The following is a 19,998-nucleotide window of genomic DNA, read 5'->3' on the forward strand; positions in this document are numbered from 1 at the left end:
GTTCTGGGCACCCTTGTAGATAATATAATTGGATGCTTCTTAGAATTACAACCCCCATTCCTGTGAGCAGCAGGACTTACAAATGCAATATCCCACAGCTTTTAGCACTTGTACTTCTAACGGCAGACTAACTGATTCCACTGGGTGACTTTTATCAGAACCCAAGAATACAAGGAAACCTTTAAAATTTTGATTTTCAGGTGGATAAAGATGAGGTCTCTGATTTAGAGAAAACAAAGACCAGAATTTTCATTTTACAGATTTATATAATCAAAGTAATGTGAAGGAAACAGATATAAACTCAAATATATAAAAATTCGTTTTCTCTCAAATTGTTTGCCAATACCAGAAAAGACTATGAACCTTATATTTTTAACAAAATGACAAAATATTTTTTATTAAAGCTCTGTTTTAGTTCTTGCAAAAAACTAAATTATCAGTAATGAGATTCTATATGACACTTGCAGTAATCATTATCAGTAATGAGATTCTGTATGAGACTTTCATTTAGATTGGGTCTTTCAATAACCAATGAATCTTATTTTTTTTCAAGTTTATTATATAGTTTGAGCTGTTAGGGTTTGCTGTGCAATTTTGATGACTTTTGGCAGTGTGGATATTTTATAAATAGGAGAAAATATTAAACCAAAAATAGAAAAGATAAAATTCTGCAAAAATTTCTCTTTTGTGCTATATCCAGTATTTCCAGTAGCACTTAAAATAACATAAGATATAAATGCAGTTGTGAAGTATGTATAAAAGTATTAAGACAAAAATAGAAATGTCCTTAAATAGGTATAGATTTGTGTTTTTTGTACTTCTCTATGCAACTCTTTTGATGATCAAAGTTTATTTTAAGTCAACAGGAGCTCAATATTCAGGTCAACCCTATCTAAACTGATGGTAAGACAAGAATTTTGGGTCAAATGGTAGAATTTTTAGTGCCACTTTTCATGAAAATAATGCTGTCGTTTATTTTAAAAATGATGGTTCTGATCCAATTTTAAGAGAACCTTTGGGTAATTCTTGTTAGATTTGGTTTTGCTTATCTTTTTACATTAGCATTTATAATGTTGCAGCAAACTACAATTTTGATCTATTATATCTGGAACTATAATGTATGGACTTGCAACAAACTAAGTGAAGGAAAGATCAATTCCATAAGATTGATCATAGTAGGTACACCTTCATCCATTGAATTTTAAGTGGCTGGCTCATAGTATGTGCTCAGTAAGTGTTTACTAGACAAAATGTTTATATTATACTGCTTGACTTTAATAATAAGTAGTTAAATCTTAGGTGTCACTGTGATATAGTTTTCACTATATGTTTCTGCAATTACATTTACTAACACAGCATGATTTAAGAGAATGTGCCCATATATGGATTCTTTTATTTTATTACTTTATTTATTTATTTTTATTTTATTTATATTTTTAAAGATTTATTTATTTATTTATTTACAGAGAAAAGGGAAGGAAGGGAGAAAGACAGGAAGAAAAATAACAATGTGTGGTTGCCTCTCATGTGCCCCCTACTGGAGACCTGACCCACAACCCAGGCATGTGCCCTGACTGGGAATCGAACTGATGACACTTTGGTTCATAGCCCATGCTCAATCCACTGAGCTACACCAGCCAGGGCTTCATATATGGATTCTTTGAAAATTCAGTAATATATATTTTTTAATTCTTTTCAAGTAAACTCTGGAGCCTTTGATGTAACTATATTATGTTATAGAGTTCTGGACATGTAAAATAAACATTGAGAATTTAATAAGACTGAAATAAATACTTAAGCTCTACAATATTCTTGAATCCTTTAAAAAAATAAACAATATCCACTTAAACTGTAGTTAATAAAATATAATTTATCCTAAATGAGATATTTTCTACCAAGAAGAGAATGTCTTCTTTGGTAAAAAGACATGTTTCAAGCATTAGACTACATTTCCTTGAAACAAAGCTGTACATTTCTTAACTTGTTTATATAATTTTTTAAAATCACATGATGACTATGCTAGTCATACATGAGGTTTCTAGAGTTACTTTTGGAAGATATCAAACAATATTTATTGAGCTCATACAATGTGCTTGATACTGTGGTAGAATAAAAAAAAAAAACAGTAATTGACATCCTGTACAGTGTATTGAGGAATACAGACAAAGAATTAAAATAATATGGGCTAAGTACTGGTCAAAAAATAATACAGAGGTAAAGAAAACAGTTTCCAGCACAACCTGAGAATAGGATAAGGAAAGACTTCCAGGAAATGTGCCATTGAAAAGGTTTTTAAAAGAAAATGAAACAGCCTGTGCAAAGACACAAGGGTATAAAAGAGTTGAGTATAGGATTTTGTCTGAATTATAAACAAATAAGGCTGACTATAATGCCTCTCTGGAACTCTGGAAGAGAACCTGAGAAGAATAAAACCATAAAGAAAGATGGAAGTGTCTAAAGGATGGAGTGCAACCTTACGACGCATTCTCTGATCTAGCCTTACCCACCCCACTGGCCTGATACATTACTTCTGCCTTTCTCCCCATCCCAACACCAATGTTGCTCGAGTGACATCACACTCTGCCTCTCTGAACTGCTGTTGCCCTCTTTGTTCCACTTTCTCTCTCACACCTACTCATAAGAACTATCTCAACTAGCACCTCTATGCAGAATTGGCTATTTTGTCATGTGACCCCAACACACAGATACTCCTTGAGTAGCATCACAGCACCCCTATGATGCTTGATTGTATTTTTGATCCCCGGTATGACAAGAGTCACTTGAGGGCAGGGATAATTATATCTTATTCATCCTTAGCACCAAGCATAATAATTAACATATAATCATTGCTGTAGTTCCGTTACAAGAATAAACAAACAAAGAAATCAGCAAATCATCTGTGGAAGTAAACCAAGCAAGATATCAGGTTCAAACATATGATTGATTTGGGGACCCCCTAGGTGGAAGCATCAAAGGTCAATGGCTTGGATCACTGGAGGGCGACTGCAAGGCAGCTTGAGCTGCACAAAATTTACCTGTGAGTAATGAAGCAGTCAGTGCTGTTGTCCTGCGTACAAAGGCCACATACACAGTAAGATGATGTAAACAAAGTGAGGCTTGCCCTTGTTTATCCTGTCAGTCTAGGTGAGATTCACTGGATATAGGAAATGTGGGCATTCTGGTCATTGGAGAGATAGTATCTCAGGTAAACTGTGTGCTTACCTTTCTCAGTTCTTACTACGATCTGAATTAAGCACTCATTAGTTACTTCTTTTGGCCCTGATTCTGATGGCGAAATTTGCTTTTTCAGTAATCTTGAAATTAGAAAAAGTTTACCTTAAAAAAAAACTATCAGCAGTATTCTAGTCAGGTATAAGTTAATTAAGTGGCATTCTGGTTGGTACATTAGTTTTCTGAGTTTGTTTAGTATGAATTCATGTTCAAGTGAATGGCCTCCCAGACATATGCTGAAGAATTAAGTGGATGCTGAAATGAAAGGCACAGGCTTATACTAATATTGGATAGTTTTGTTATATTGTTTCATTGGCAGTTCAAATAAAGTTTGAGGAGGAAAATTATGATTTCCCCTCTTATTTGTATAAGATTATGTTTCACTGCTTCTCATTTATAATGAACAATCTAGCTCATATATGGCAGAGAAATTATCTTATGTATACACAGTCACATATTTGTTTATATTATATATCACATATAAATATACATATATTACATTTATTAATGCAAGAATCAAGAATGTAGATTCATTTTATTTGGCAATCTAATGACCTAAAGCAACATTCAAGCTAAGGTCAAGTCTAAGGCAAATGTACTCATTCTTTCTTCTTAGTTGCATCTAAAAAATATGATCAAAACTCCTATGTGGTAATACCATTACAGTTCCTATATAAAATCTTTTATGCCAGACTGTGAAATGTGTTATTCCCTTAATTTTATGGGCTGGGAAAAATTAGTTATGAGGCATTACAGCTGAGTTTCACTACACATTAATTATTTTAATTGACTGTTTCTTGAATGAATAACTGATAAGTCAATCTTTCAATTCCTCATGCTTCATGACATCCTTAACTCAATACAGACACTTAAGAATCATTATTCTATGAGAGCTTTAATATAAATTTGAGATTACAATTAAAATCAGGGTCTTACCTGATGCTCAATACTAAGCCTTTTCATCTTTATTGAATTTCTTTGGCCTATACTTTGCATTTAGTATTATAACAATGGTAGGCAGAATATATAATCAAGCTAAGCATCCTCAATATGTTGAGAAAAAAGTATTTTGTCTCCAGGGTCTGATATAAGAACTGGTCTGAACTGACATTCTCTATAAATAGTCATCGCCCCTTTGACTTCTTTAAAGACATCATCAGTTCCCTCCCAGTCACTGCAGTGAAGACAAAGAATGCCTTAATGACTCTATTGAGGTTATCATTAAAATAAAAGGAGATTTGCAGACATCAGCTATAAATCACTATAAAATGGCCTGTGGGTAACCTTTGACACAACTCATTTGAAATGAACCTGGGATGGATTCATAGCCTTTGGTCAAGCCACTACGTGGGCTAAAGGTCTTTTCCATTCCCTCCTTCATTTCTTGCAATATTAGTTCCTCTTGAAATGACCAGACAGCACCTGGATATATATAAATTGGCATGTGTTTCATGTTGAAATAAAATAAGTCCATTCAAAATGTAGTGTTGATGATATCTATGGCACTTACTTGAAATATTTACTCTTTTGATACATACTTCAGACATATAAATGCATTTGGAATGTGCTTGTAGCTACTTCGTTAAAATCTTTCATGATTGGGCAATTATAAACCTTTTGCAAGGGTTCAGATTAATGTTACCCAAATTGAACTCTGTATAGTCTCTATCATAATGGAAGATAAAAATTTCTTTAGAATTCAGAAGAAATTACAAGATTACAGTGGTTAGTGTGATTTTTCAAAGAAATTATTGCTTAACAATACTTTTCCCTGCTGGCATTTAGATGATAGAGAGGCAGCTCTGAAAAGTTGCCCAAGCATATACACCCAAGTGACTTGAGCTGAAAAGTCCCAGGCTTACTATAATTTTGACTATTGGCAAATCAGAGTATCTGTAATCTCAGCTTCCTTATCTGTGAAGTGGAATTGATTATATCTTACACTCTTGCTCTGAAACCAAAATAAGAGAAAATATATCAGGAAGCTTTGTAACTTGTAAAATACAATTTAGATTTCAGGGAGTAAAGTGAATAGTATTAGAAAATCAGCATTATAAATGAGCAGATATAAAAAATATATAAATTAATTTAAAAATGTATTAGTTTTTAGGTTACTAAACTTATTAAATGTACTTTTATATATCTTCTAATATTTAACTGACACTCCCCCTAAATATGTATGTAACTAAGAGTGAACAGGGCTATAAGCATTTATTTCTTGTTTGGAAGCTAACCCTCTTAATGAGAAAATTGCATTAAAAATTAGAATTTCTCTTTGAGTAGGGAGCAGTTCCCAGGTAAAAATTGCATAATTCCTGTATGCAATTAAGCATATACCATACCTTTTTGTCTTAATTCATGCTCTAATAGGTTAATTATGAGAAAAGGAGAAAAACACTTTTTGTCAAAAATCATTGGAAAATAATTGCTTTTAAAAAAGATTTTATTTATTTATTTTTTAGAGAGGGGAAGGGAGAAAGAAAGAGAGGGAGAGAAACATCAATGTGTGGTTGCCTTTCATGTGCCCTTATGGAGGACCTGGCCCGCAACTCAGACATGTGCCCTGACTAGGAATTGAACCAGCAACCCTTTGGTTCACAAGCCAACACTCAGTCCACTGAGCCACACAAGCCAGCGCAGAAAATAATCATTTTTGATAACTATCTTGAAGAAGGAAAATGAAATGATCTGATCCCAAATAGCAAATTTCATAGAGCTCAATGTTCCTAGAGCTCATGCCTGTGTACCTTTTGTGTTTTTAGACTCTAGAAAAAGGTGGTATGAGGATCCACAGAATAAGGAAATTATAACCATATGAATAGTCCTGAAAATTGCATTTAAACATCTAAGATCTAAAATCTAAATCCCAGTTGTAGTCTAGTGAGCCAGTCACATTTGTGACAAAGAATTCAGTCTAAATAATCCAGATTAAATGAAATACAGTTTTTTTCAAAAGAACTTCCTTTGTGACATTCTTTTAGATTAATCACAATGATATTGAAATATAATTTTCTAGGAATTTCATAGCTTTAAACTGTACTATGATTTAGTGTCTCTATACTACTTTACCAATCAGAAAATGAATTCCTTCCCTCTCATTACTACCAGTGTTGGAAATAATGCCTCAAAGATGCTTTTGTAAGAAATTAAAGAATAAAAATACCACATGAGAAAAGTGGGCATATGGAACAACTCTGCTCATTCTATATTCAGAAATGAACATCGCTAATACTGCTCTTAATCTGAAGGGTGAGAATCAGTCTAGGCGAAAGCAAGTGGGAGGAAGAGGACGGAGTTTTTCATTTAATTTTATTTTTACTTATCTTTGGACTTTTTACCCTTTATCTTCAGTGACTGCCCCTTTTGCTCTGTCTGCAATGAATGGAGTGAAAGGAGTTGTAGTTTGCTTGTACTGACTAGTCAAGTTTCAAGTTAAATTAATAGGAAACCTGTCACTAAGAAGTTCTGACAATGGCTCTGTTAACTGACATCTCCACGTAGAAAGCAGTGAGTCCCAGAGATGTCAAACCTTCAACTCTAAGAGGAAAGCAAGAAGAGAAAAGAGAGCAAAGCTCTGAAGACTGGAAAGAGCTATAAAATTCAAGCAGTGAGAAGAATTCATTTGAAGAGATTTAAATGCGGAGGGATACATTATGGACATGCGTGCACTTCTGTTTTGTTATTCACTAGTCAAAGTGTCATTTGTGTTGTATGTAGATGTAAAGAATTCGTAAAACACCTACGAAAGATAGTAGAAAATCTTGGAATTTATCAGGAGTTAGTCATTGATTTATGATTTATCTTAACTCTCCGTATAATTAAAACTCAGTAGTTAATGTTTATTATTTTATTTAAGGCATATATGAGTGATACAAACAATTACTACAGTAATGCAGCCCTCAGGAGAATCGCACTGTAAATAAGGGGTGAGAGTACTCGAGAACATCTGCAAAGACTCCTTTAAAGAGGAATCTTAAACTACTTAAAACCTGATTATTTTTCATCAGTTCAGGAAAAGAGCTGATGCAGTAAAACGAAATGCACTGATATGATTGTCACAGCTGGTAATGACAGAGTGCTACCTGAGTCTTCCCTGACCATCTTGCTTTGTGTCCAGTTCACCTTCAAACCCATTACACACACATGTACACACATACACACGTCCCTTCTTCCCCAAGGTTCAATGCCTTAGGCAATTCGGCCCTTCCTCAAGTCTCCCAAATATACACCAATGCACTAGCTAACTGTTGTAATTGTCATTAATCATTAAATAGTTATTCACAGTTGTTCTGCTAGAGATTTGTACCTATTAGAACCTGTGTATGCATGGATGTGGACATTGGAAATGAGGTCTTCTATTAATATTTAGAGTTAGCATTAAATGACTTATATATGACTGTACCTTCTATTTCTTCTACCCCTTTCTTCTAGGTTAACTAGGTTCTCTAAAGATGGTCTGTCTTTTTAAGCCAGGGCAAATGTTCTGCATGATCTCAAAAAATTTCAATTCAAAAATAGAAACACCTCATAGATATCTTTTTGCAAGGGAACATTTTTAGTCTTCTGAGGTCTTTGAAAGTATTTAATTTTGTTTGTTTCAAGATCAATTCATTCTTTCATCTAAAGTTTTCAGGAGTATTACCCTCCCTCCAAATAGGCCTCCTTGTGGTATTTATCTATCCTTTAGGGCACTCCAGTGGGACAGGGAGTCTCTACTCGTGTGTATTGGTGGTTTTTATATTGTCCCTCTGTCCTTTTGATAGGAATTCCTTTTGTGGATGCAAGTAGAAGGGTGTGCTCATTTTGTGCATCCCTGAACCGGCAGAGGTGCCATCCCCGACAGCGAGGTGGCGGTACAGTGTGGACAGGGTGGTTTCTATTTTGTTAAGCTGTATTGCTCTGAGAGCTCCTGCTGTCTTTATTTGTAAACCCATTCTGTCATTTGATAATTTTGTAGTTCTTCATTTTTTCATATATTTTAGTGGAACTAATAGGGAAGTAACAATGACAAATGCTTCTTAATTATGAAGTTAAGGACTGATTAGGTGGTGCCAAGAAAACATTGTATTCTTTTACATGTAGTGACCAATGTTTTAATTTTTCTAGAGCATTTTTAAAAGCTTTTGGAGATTTGCATTTATGAATAAATAAGAAGAACTGGTATGATTACGATAGTCCCCCCTTATCTGCAAGTGCTATGTTCCAAGAGCCCCTCCCAGTGGGTGCCCCAAATTCAGGCAGTACCAACCCTATACGTACTATGTTTCTCCCTAAACATAAATACACTAACAGCTTCTCTTGGATGTACTCAAATTTCCAGCACCACTGCTTTTGTGTTTGGGGCCATTATTAAGTAAAACAAGGGTTACTTGAACATAAGCACTGTGATACTGTGACAGCTGATCTGATAAACCAGATGGGTACTAAGTGACTGATGGGTGAGTAGCATATACAGTGTGGAGATGCTGGACAAAGGGATGATTCATGTCCCTGGCAGGAAGAGTAGGTCAATGCAAGAAAGAGTTCATGGTACTGCTCAGAATAGCATGTAACTTACAACTTCCGAATTGTTTAATTCTGGAATTTTCCATTTAATATTTTTGGGCTGTGGATGATTACAGTTAACTGACAAGGAGGAAAGCAAAACCTTGGATAAGGTGAGGACTGCAGTATTAACATCAACTCTTACTGATCCATGCAATCATTTGAAAGCTTGAGTGATGCTGATACATCCCCTTCCAAAGTGACTCACTCATGTTCTCACAGGCCTAACAAGTTAGCATGAGTTGTTGGCAGAAGGCCTCAGTTCCTTCCAGGTAGACATTCCAATAGGCTGTTTGAGTGTCCTCCTGACATGACAGCTAGCTTCTTCCTGGGGTGATTTTGTCCCCCAGGAAACATTTGAAAATGCCTGGAAATACACTGAGTTTCTGAAACTTGGGTCGGAATACTAACAAGCATCCAGTGGTAGATGCCAGAGATATTATAAAACTTCCTACAACACATAGGACAATCACTCACAACAAAGAATTATTTATCTAAAATGTTGAGAAACCTTGTTCCAGAACCAAGTGATCCAAAAAAGAGAAAGGTGGAAGCTTTAGTCTTTTATGACCTAGCACCAGGAGTCAAACTTTCATTTCTGCAGTATCCTATGGGTGTTATAGATCAGCCCTGTTCATTATGGAAGAACACACAGGACATTAATACCCGGAGGCAAAAATTACTGTGGCCCATCTCAGAGGCTGGCTATCACAGCAGTACTTTGTCTTTAGAGAGAATGACGGTACTTGGTTTAGGTATTTCAAAGCAATTTTTAAATTAAAAAATGAATGTGAAATATATGATATTCCAGAAGCCAGGCTTTTTATTCTTTGCCGTATTTGTTTTTAAATAACTATGTATGTGTTTGTAAATACAATTTATAGTTTTGAGGCATTAAATCAACAAAGTCAGAAAACAAGGAAATACTTTATTATAAAATATTAATGGAGAAGGCACAGGGGGGAATTTTACACAACAAATTAAATTATGAATACTATTTGAATTGTTTTAAATTAAAAGGGCCAACAGTTTAAATGTAAATGCAATGATAAATTACTACATAGAAGCAAATATCCCCCAATTACACTACTAGCATCTACTTTTAAAAGAAGTAGGTGCACATTAAGCAAAAGTATAAAATGGCAAAATGAGGAAGCCAAAGGAGAAGCTAGAACATATTACCCTGGTCTAATTAACTGGAGTCTTGCATTTAAGTGGCAGTCAAATCTAATGATAGCATTAACACAGCAAAAGCATACCTGCTAAAGAATTCTTGGAGCTCTGTCTGCATGGTTAGTAAGGCATCTTGCAGTCTCCAAGTCCAAAAGCAAGCACGTGTTTATGAAAGAGGCTTCAGGACTCTGTGCTCTGTAAGATAAACCTAGTAATTAAGTATGGACTTGGGGAGACCACATGAGCAGGATGTCTAATTTTTGAGAGGTTAAAAAAGGAATAAAATTGTTAAAGTTATATTATAACTTTAAAGTTATAAAGTTTTTTATATTATATTTATTTAATTGACTCTTGCACTTAAATGTAAACCTTTTCTCATCTAAGTTCTACTCGAAGGAAAGATCAGGGAGAGATATGGCAAACTTTTTGAAGATCCTCATTACATGTCTGTTGTGTTTTGTTTTTCTCTTTAGTAAACCTCTGCTGAATTATAGAAAGGCATGTCTTATTTGGGTGGGGAACGTGAACGAGGGCTCCCACAGTGAACAATAAGGATAGCAGAAGAAGAAGAATGTGACCACAAGCTAGGGAAGAACGAGGTGGCATTAGTGCACATGAGGCAGTGCAGCCTGTCATATAACTTCCCTACTTAATTTAATACAATTATTTCATCAGAGAGGATAATAGCGACAGGGTGATTAATTTTGCAACATGTTTCATGAATGCTTTTACTTGTGTCCATATGCCAGCATTGCTGCTTACTTCACATGAGTGTTTATGATGAATAGAAGAACAATTGCAGTTTTCAAATTGTGCAGAGAAAGTACCCTGAAATTTATATATATATATATTTCAATTTATATATATATGTTTTTTAATTTATATATAAATATATATCTATAAAATTCAATCATTGTACAGCTATTAAAGGAGTAAAGCATATTTTTAAATAAAATAATATATTGAATGCATAGACAAACTATCCTTAAAGAATTCAGTTTAATAAGATGCAATTCCACATAACATGTACACCTAGATCTCAAATAGAAAAAAAATGCATTTCTTTGCTCCTTTATTACTGAACACACAAAGCAAAAACCTCAGAGCCGCCACGTGCCTGTATGTCAGGTCATTTGTGTTTTTCTAATGCCTGACATATAACAGCCATTGATAAATAGTTGAAATCTTATTCAATAAATAATGAATGGATGGATGAATGATTGAATAAATTTATACGGTCTTGTCCATTACCATTAGAGTGCTATAAATTTGTTAACTACCACATAAATGTTTGATTTTACAATAACTACTTTAGGTAAATATTTAAGGAAGTTGAATTTTGAGACAATTGTGATGTGGCATAAACCAAATCATCAATTAGATAAAAAGAATGAATAAATAAGATTTTTTTCTGGAGAGTACAATCATGTACACAAATTTAGTGGTCCATCTTGTCATCTGAGGTCTGCATGTGGGTATATTTCCATGTTGTGAAGAACAAGGACGCAGGGAGGGAGAGAGGGAGGGAGGGAAGGGAGGAAAAACAGACTTCTTTAGGACAGTGATATCTTTATTTTCTAGTTCTCTATTAAAATTTCTTAGCAAAGAAATGAATGAAGGCTAAGGAGTAGAAAGAAAGAAATAACCCTCCAGGGTTCTGGAGAATGATTTTTCTTTTCTAAATTATCATTGATTTCTATAAGTAATCAAATATCAAAATGTATTTGGTCTTTGTTTGTTAAAGTAACATGTTTTTCTCTAGAATAAACTTATTATTTGAAAGTCATCTAAATTAAATGTTTTTCTAAATGAAATATATTTTAACTTTAAATGTTACAGTGTTTGCTAAGTTTACATGGAATAATCCTGCATTCGTGATGACAAATGATATTTCTCCAGTGTATCTAAGGCTATATATTTGTGTCAAATTATTTCCATACCTGATTTATTATTTATATGGATGGGGTTTCATTGGCTGGGATACAATTTCATTAGGACCTCCATGATAATTTTAGTATTGTGACCACAACCTGATAATAAGTGAAATGTTTACTTCCAGGCAAGTTAGACTAGCTGTAAGTAAATGAAACATGCCTGAACTATTATGGCTGCTTGTGTTGTACTTTGCTTTGCATTCTGTCCCAGACAACTAAGATTAGAAAATACTTTATTAGGAGAAAGTATAACATGAATAGTTTCCTAAAGCTTGAATTTAGATGTATAAAACAGTATTCTCTTATACATTATGGTATGGATTGTTTTATTTCTGGCATATTGTATACAAACCCTTGATATTTTTTCTCAAAAAATAGTCTAAGTTAACTCTTTAATATTAAGGAAAGAAAATTTTGATGCTATACAGTGTAGGGAAGAGAGAAGCATAAACAAATATAAATAAGTGAATGATTTGTGCCTCAGCTTTTAAACCAATGTATAAAATAACAAATATGTGTATTACTTCATTTTATTATTTTATGTGATTGACCATTTTGTGGTAATATAGTTAAGCCTGAATTTCAGAAAGTATATTCATTATCAATTTTTATGTTTAAGTTTAAATTTGTCATGTGAATGAACAATATTGTATGTTGAAGTCAAAAACCTGGGTTCATTAGAACTTTCTGGAGCCCTGGCTGGTGTGGCTCAATGGATTGCGCATGGCCTGCGAACCAAGGCATTGCCAGTTCGATGCCCAGTCAGGGCACATGCCTGAGAGGCAGGCCATGTCCCCAGCAGAGGGTGTGCAAGAGACAACCACACATTGATGTTTCACTTCCCCTCTTTCTCCCTCCCTTCCCCTCTCTCTAAAAATAAATAAATAAAATCTTTAAAAATAAAGACTTACAGAAATGAAAAAAAAGATTTTAAAGATCTTTCTGAACCATAGTTTCCTCTCTAGTTATTAATTATTTCATAGTATTGGAAATTAAATCAATGACTTGAAATATTTGTAATTCTACCAGTGGAAATATTAGTCTTCTATTAGTTAAAACTTGTTTACCTTAACTTATACATTTGCTTTAGCTTACATGCTTGTTTTGTATTTATCATATACAAGTTTAGAACTATTTAACAGGCACATAGGATTCTTTTTAACTATCATTTTTTATAGAAATGAAATACATATGATATGTGCTATCTTCAAAAGTTTGAACTGACAACATAATTTAACAATTGAACAAGCATTTAAAGGAAATTGCTTTCCTCACTGCTTGATGGTGTACTTGATAGAAATACTCTTTTACAATGCTTTCGTGACCTTAAAAATTTCTTATATTTGTCTATATCTAAATTATTTACCTTAATTTTTAAAGGTATGTTTTATATGTAAAAATAAAGGTAATCCTGCTAAGCTTTCAAATTTCTCCCAAATGAGATATTGCAAATAATAAAGTAGAAAAAGCCTTTCATTTGGTGTTTATTTTGCATATTCATAATAACAAGGATGCATGTCATAAATGAATAGTCCACTTTCATTTTATAGTTTGGATTTCTAAATCTTTATCTAGTCAAGTAAAAACAATTAATAAAATAGGGAAACTACTGTGATTTTGTATTCTTCATGAATAATAAAATTTGGTATAGTAGCTCTGTAATAAATTATTAAAAGAATCAAATTGTGAAATAATATCATGCAATGGGTCAAAATTGTTTTTATAGTTACCAGTATGAGGATCAAGCATGAGGGTTCTTATTAATATACCATTAGCCAGGTCACACAATGAAAGCCAATGAAAGGGCAATCATAAATGACATTTCTATCAACTTTGGAACTGTCAACCTCTATTATGTCCTTGGGGCTTTGCACTTTTTGGCTCTCAGACATCTGTGCTGCCTTGAAAGGAGGAGAATATTAAGAGTTCCAGTGGCTCTCTTGCTCTGATAACTGCCTTGAGTAGTCAGTTTTTAGTATGCTTGTGCAATAGTTCTTAGTGCTTAAAACACAGCCGGTGGCATTTCACCCCATCAGCACCACATCTGCATCATCTTCATTGACACCACCGTCCCTTCTCTCCACACACACACACACACACACACACACACACACTATTTCCTTGTGCTCAGAAATCTCTGCTGCGAATCTGTGAATATTATAACCTCCTCTCTTTTTTCTGCACAGTCAGGTGAAACAGCCACCTTTAATTTCTTCAAGCATCCCCTCAAAACTTTTGCAAGAGTTGTGATGCTGTCAAAGGAAGTTTGCAGGCTGTCATGACAAAAGCCAGTGGTTTAACACGGAAGGTAGCAAACAGCAAGCAGGTGCAACATTTGATGGGGGAAAAGTGCCTCGAATATTTATAGCCTTATAGTAAACAATGAAGCTCCTACCTGGTTGAGTAACAGGGAGAAAATATGATTCTAATCCTTAATGGCTCACTCAGTCTCAGTAGCATTTTGTTTATTATGTAAATGCATGTTCATATTTATTATTATTAGTGTATATGGTATGTTCTGATAAAATTTTAAAGGTTGAAAAATATTACATAGTTTTAATGTTACCTCCTTATATTGAGGAAGTTTTTTAAGTGTTTTGAAGCCAGTAAATATATATATTTAATAATCTCCCTGTATATTATATAAAGCAGTGTCTCTCAAATGCTGGTGTGCATCACCTGGGAATGCTCGTTAAAACACAAACTGCTGGAACCCACCTCTGAAATTTCTAGGAGAGAAAATTTGCCTCTCTAAAAGGTCCTGGTAGTGCTGGTGATACTAGTTCAAGGACCACATTTTGAGAAGTAATGATTCATACTGGAGTAGAGTAGAAAAAGGGAAACAATATCTCTGGATTTCTGCTAAATTTAGCATCTTATGTACAGATTATGGCTGATCAGCTCAACTAACTGTTCAAATTGAGGAATGTAGGAGTGATTTTACCCAGTCATGGAATTATCTTACTTCACTTTCTTCCAAGGTTCTATGAATCCATATAAATTTGGAATAATGGTCATTAATTTATTGTACATCTAACATAATTACAGAGTGCCGTTTTATTATCTCTTGGGTATTCAAGTAACTGTTCTTTTCTATGAAAGAGAAAAGAGAATTGAAAAAAGTGTTAGTCTGTTTCCCTAACCTGTCCATGGGTCTCATAAGTACAGCTAACTATAAAATCTAGTAACATTAAACCACTTTTAAAAATACAAATTTGAAATCGATGTTATAGTATACCATTTTAACATTTTAATAAAGTGCCTTGTTTCAATGTTTATGAAAATATATACATCAAATTTTGTGCACATTAATTAACATGTTTACTAACATGTCCCCATGTCACCAAATCATACCATTTGATTCTAAATTGTTCTACTTTCAAAAGGTCATCCTGCTACTACTGGTAGGTATTTGATATACTTAATTCATGAAGATTAAATAGTAACTAAGTGGAAAATACATTTTTATTCTACAATAATACCTACATAAAATTGAATATAATGTAAACACTAAAAATAAATGATATATTTCAATTTTAGAGAACAAAAAATAATAACTTTTTATTTGTAATGAAAGAAAAGTGATGTAATGTTAATATCTGATTATTATACATTGTGATTAAAATTTCAGTGATAATTGTATCCATAAGGGCTAATATATATATACATATATATAATAAAATCTAAACAGTGAAACCTGATCTATTCAAGCATAGAACAATTGAAAACCTCCATACCTGCTGAATTGACTACATACAAATCTTTATACTATTATGTAGAACACCATAAACAAAATCTATAAAGCAAATTTGGATTTTAAAAATGTAATGTTAAGTGTTTAGAACAGTGTTGCACATATATAAATAGTATATGTTTGTATAATGTTAATTATATTTATTTTCAATTTTAAGTTAAAACCAAAAGTAATTCTGTGAAAATTAAGAAAGGGGGTTATTTATAAGACAGTTAGAAAGGTTTCTCTTTTTTTGTATTTAATTTGGAGAGCAGTTCTGATCAGAGGCATGCACCATTCAACACCTCCATCGCAGATGCTTCAGGCACTCTGCCTAAGCACCAGGGTACAAAGATGTGTGGGACTCAACCCCTGTTCTTTGGAGGCTGGCAAAAACCTATCTGCACCATACTTTTATATGAACTATGCATTGTCTCTCAGTAAAAATGAAAAGTACAAATAATAGCTCTTTCAGAATATTTCTTACAGGTGATATCACTTACACGCTTTCTGGATAGTCGAGTGCACATATACCTTATCTTATAAAAAGGTATTTCATAATACGTAGTTGAAAGTGACGTTTTTGACAGCTAACCAAACACTTGTACTGTTTGGATTGAATGTTAAGATCACTGATTAGTAGTCATTTGTTGGGAAGTGACAGGCGCCGTACCTTTGTTTTTCTAGACATTTTAAATCAGCTTTTCCTTATCACAGCTCATGTTCTGATGATCATTGCAGGATGAAGTGGCCCAGCCACTGAACCTATCAGCCAAACCCAAGACCTCTGATGGCAAATCACCCACATCACCCACCTCTCCCCATATGCCAGCTCTGAGAATAAACAGTGGGGCAGGCCCCCTCAAAGCCTCTGTCCCAGCAGCATTAGCTAGTCCTTCAGCCAGAGTTAGCACAATAGGTAAGTTCTATTTCTTTTGTTCTTGCTGATTTTCTGTTTATGGCAATTGAATGGAATCATCTTTTAATGGCAAATCACGCATACCCTATGCATGGCTTCAGTTCCATACAAGAGTTCCAATTTGATGAACCTCATAGGTCTGTTTTAAACATGCAATTGAAATTTATAACTGAACCTCAAGTTATGTCCCCCTGAAAACCCAGTTGAACTGCTTATGTGTATTGACATACCTGATGCTCTTTAGCTTGTATGGAAGAAGCTTAATGACTCATCACAGAGAGCAGTGGCTCCCGAATGTTTTTGTCAAGCAACTTGCATTTTCCATCCCTGAAATTCATTTCTCTTTTTTGTGATGTGTACAAAGTGTACATAGTAATGAAATACCTTCTGCCGATATCAGCAGCCAATCATCAGGATATGAAGTTTGTTTAAGTCCATACTGTTTGAAACTTATCTTGATATATCCAAGTATTAGAAAAGTGAGTAGCTTTATTTTTCCATAATTTTCATTTCAGTGGAGTATCCAAGCATTAGAAAATGCTTCTATAAGCTTTTAAAATTTTTCAATAATTTATATTTTAGTAACACATAAATTAGACTGTAAATACTTACTTAAACTCACATTTATTGATATGTTTATTATCTGCAGATAGCTATGAGGAAGCTCACAGACCAACCCTCAAGTAGCTCAGGGTTTAGTTGGGGGAAAAGTCATCTTATTGTACAAGTCAGCCATTGCCCATTATATTCCAGAGCACATGTACAATCCTTTGGTCCTAGAAAGGAGAGTGTTGAATTCTATTTGGGGAAGGATCAAGGGAGGCTAGGCTGGGGATAATTTAATTCAAATGGAGCCTTGAAGAAAAAATATATTCCTAGACATTTTAGATTGTGAAAAAAAAGTAAAATAGTATATTTTTGAGAAATATACTGATCTGGCTAGATATAGAGTGAGTGAGCAGTGGAAAGTGATCAGAGCTAAAACTGACAGGGGCAGATGGAATCTGAGTGAATGCCACCCTAAAGCAGTGTTGACTTTTTCTCCAGACAGCAGTCTGATCAGAACTTTAAGAAGAGTCTTGGCAGCAGAGATAGATTGGAAACAGGGAAATCATTGTTTTATTGTAGGAGAAGAGTAAATGGCATGAAATAAAAATAACCAATGATAAGCAAGGAAGAGAATCGATGGCAGATATATTGTTAAAGAAGAATCGGCATAACTTATCTACAATAGAATGTACCTGGTGAGGTTCAAGTTGGAGACAGAGGCTAAGATTTTGAATTTATAAAATAAGGATAGTGCCTTAACTGTGAAAGAGGAGACCAGGATGGAAGCAGGTTTGGAAGAAGACATAATATAAAACTGTAATAAATGATGAATTTCAAGCACAAGGAGCCACTAATGTGAAGTTGTTCATGAAGAAATTGTAAATACAAGCCTGATATTCAAAAGGATTGCTATAATTTTTGACATGGAAATTATTTCTTATTGAGCTTGTTGAAGTCATCAAAGCAAGTAATTTCACACAAAAAAGAAAAGCACGTGTATTATAAGAAGAAAAGTAGGCTAAAGAATCATAGGTATTGCCCACTGTTTTAGGTATCTCCTGCTGCCTGACTAATCAACTCAAAACTCAACAGAACAAAACGACCAACATTTATTATATCATAGTTCCTAAATGTCAGGGATCTGGGAACAGATTAGCTAGGTGGTTTTGGTTCAGGGTTTATCTTATGGTTGCAACCAAGATGTTAGCCAGGGCTGCAGACCTCACTGGGGATAGCTGATAATTTTCCAAAAAGACTTACTCTCATGACCGTTAGCTGGAAAGCTCAGTTCTCTGCCGCATGGGTCTTCCCATATTGCCGCTCCTGCATGGTGACTCACTCTTCCCCAGAATGAGTGATGGAGAGAGAGAGCAAAGAGTAACCCACGGTGCCTTTAATGACCTGGTCTCCAAAGTCACACACGGTTCTACTCTATTCTTTTTATTTATTATAAGAGAATCAAAAAGTCCAGCCCAACTCAAAAGAAGGGAAATTAGGCTTCCTGTCTAAAGAGAGGAATATCAAAATATCTTTGGATGTATTCTAAAACCATCACATATTTTAGGGGAAAAACTGATAAAAAGCAAATGTCTTAGAATGTAGATAGGACGGTGTCATGCTAGACTAAAAAAAAAAATAGTCCAAGAAGGAGGGGTTATTAATAGTATCACACTTGCAGAAAAGTTAAAGATGATGAAGAAGAAAAGCATTAGGATTTGGTTGGAGCTCATGGATAGGCAGACTCAGACAGAGGTTTCAGTACAAGTTTTTAGCAGAATTCCAATTACAAAGATTTGAAGAATATAGGGAGTGAAAGTACAGTTGATATGTAGACCAGTCTCTAAACATTGGTGTTGAGAAGTGATTTTGAGAAGGCTGAGTAGTGACAGATTTTAGAAAAATCATGTGATACAGCAAGGAGAAGAGATGATGAAAGAGAATTAACCTTGGAAAGAAGAAAAGCCCATTATATTTTCTGAGACTAAAGGAAATGAAGAAAAGAAAGGTAAAGTTATAGAGAAATTATGGGATGGATAGAGAGAAAGTTGAACAGGTCTATTTCAATTGCTTCTATCTTTGCAAAGTAGAATTCCAGGTTATTTGCCAAAAGGAAGTCAGTCTGGGGCAGTGCCGCAGCAGTGAGAAGAGAAACAGTGAAAACTTAAGATCCGAGAAGTTTGAAAAAGGTTTGGGGTATACGTAGGTTTCTTACTATTATGCACCATTCTGTCATGGGTGCACTCTCAGGTACTCGGCTCCACATCCAAAATGGACACCAAGATAAGACTTGCTTTCATGTCCTAAGTAGGTAAAATAAAAAAATATTTTATTTGGCAAGAATGATTTCTTTCCATAGCAGACACGAAGGCTCATAAATATGACAGTGTTGGTATATGAGCTACTTGTGTAATGCCATCAGAACTAGAATATTAAACTAATGGACTAACTAATGCATTTGCATTTGCATTTTTATCATATGAAGATTTTGTACTTTAGCATTCCAAGCATTAAGCATGACAAAACATTTTTGAAAGGCAAGAATGTATTTAATGGTATTTATCATCTGGCTTTCTCCACTCCTGAAAACTTCTCTTATTTTGTTCCCTGAAACATCCCTTCACCACATACACAACATCCCTCAGATTTTCCAAGGAGTTGAAGCCACTATAATTTACTTTTCTCTTTTCAATAAATGCAGATGTTGAAAGCTGAAATTGTAATGAGTAATAATGTAGTTGGATAAAAGCTGTGAGCATTAATGGTGCTGTAAAGGTCACTCCTGAAAGAAGAATTAATGTGTTATGCCATTAATAAAGCATGGAAAACTGTGAACCAAAAGATAACTTAAGATATTGTTAATGATGCAGGGCTTTGTTGCATACCTATCAGCTATAAATATGGACAGTGAGTTTTTG

At 34.2% G+C, this 19,998-nt stretch overlaps 1 protein-coding gene across 6 annotated transcripts in view; it reads left to right on the forward strand.

Annotated features, from left to right (window-relative positions):
• SOX5 (SRY-box transcription factor 5) overlaps nt 1-19,998 on the forward strand; it is a 930,694-nt gene that overhangs the window by 868,092 nt on the left and 42,604 nt on the right. For all 6 annotated transcript variants that reach the window (XM_045829753.1, XM_045829752.1, XM_045829754.1 and 3 more), the window contains one exon: nt 16,357-16,534. In XM_045829753.1, coding sequence (XP_045685709.1) covers nt 16,357-16,534 — 178 coding nt within the window. The remainder of the gene's footprint in view (nt 1-16,356; nt 16,535-19,998) is intronic.

This window comes from Phyllostomus hastatus, unplaced genomic scaffold (assembly GCF_019186645.2).
Source record: "Phyllostomus hastatus isolate PE091 unplaced genomic scaffold, TTU_PhHast_1.1 phas_scaffold_93, whole genome shotgun sequence".
Lineage (NCBI taxonomy): Eukaryota > Metazoa > Chordata > Mammalia > Chiroptera > Phyllostomidae > Phyllostomus > Phyllostomus hastatus.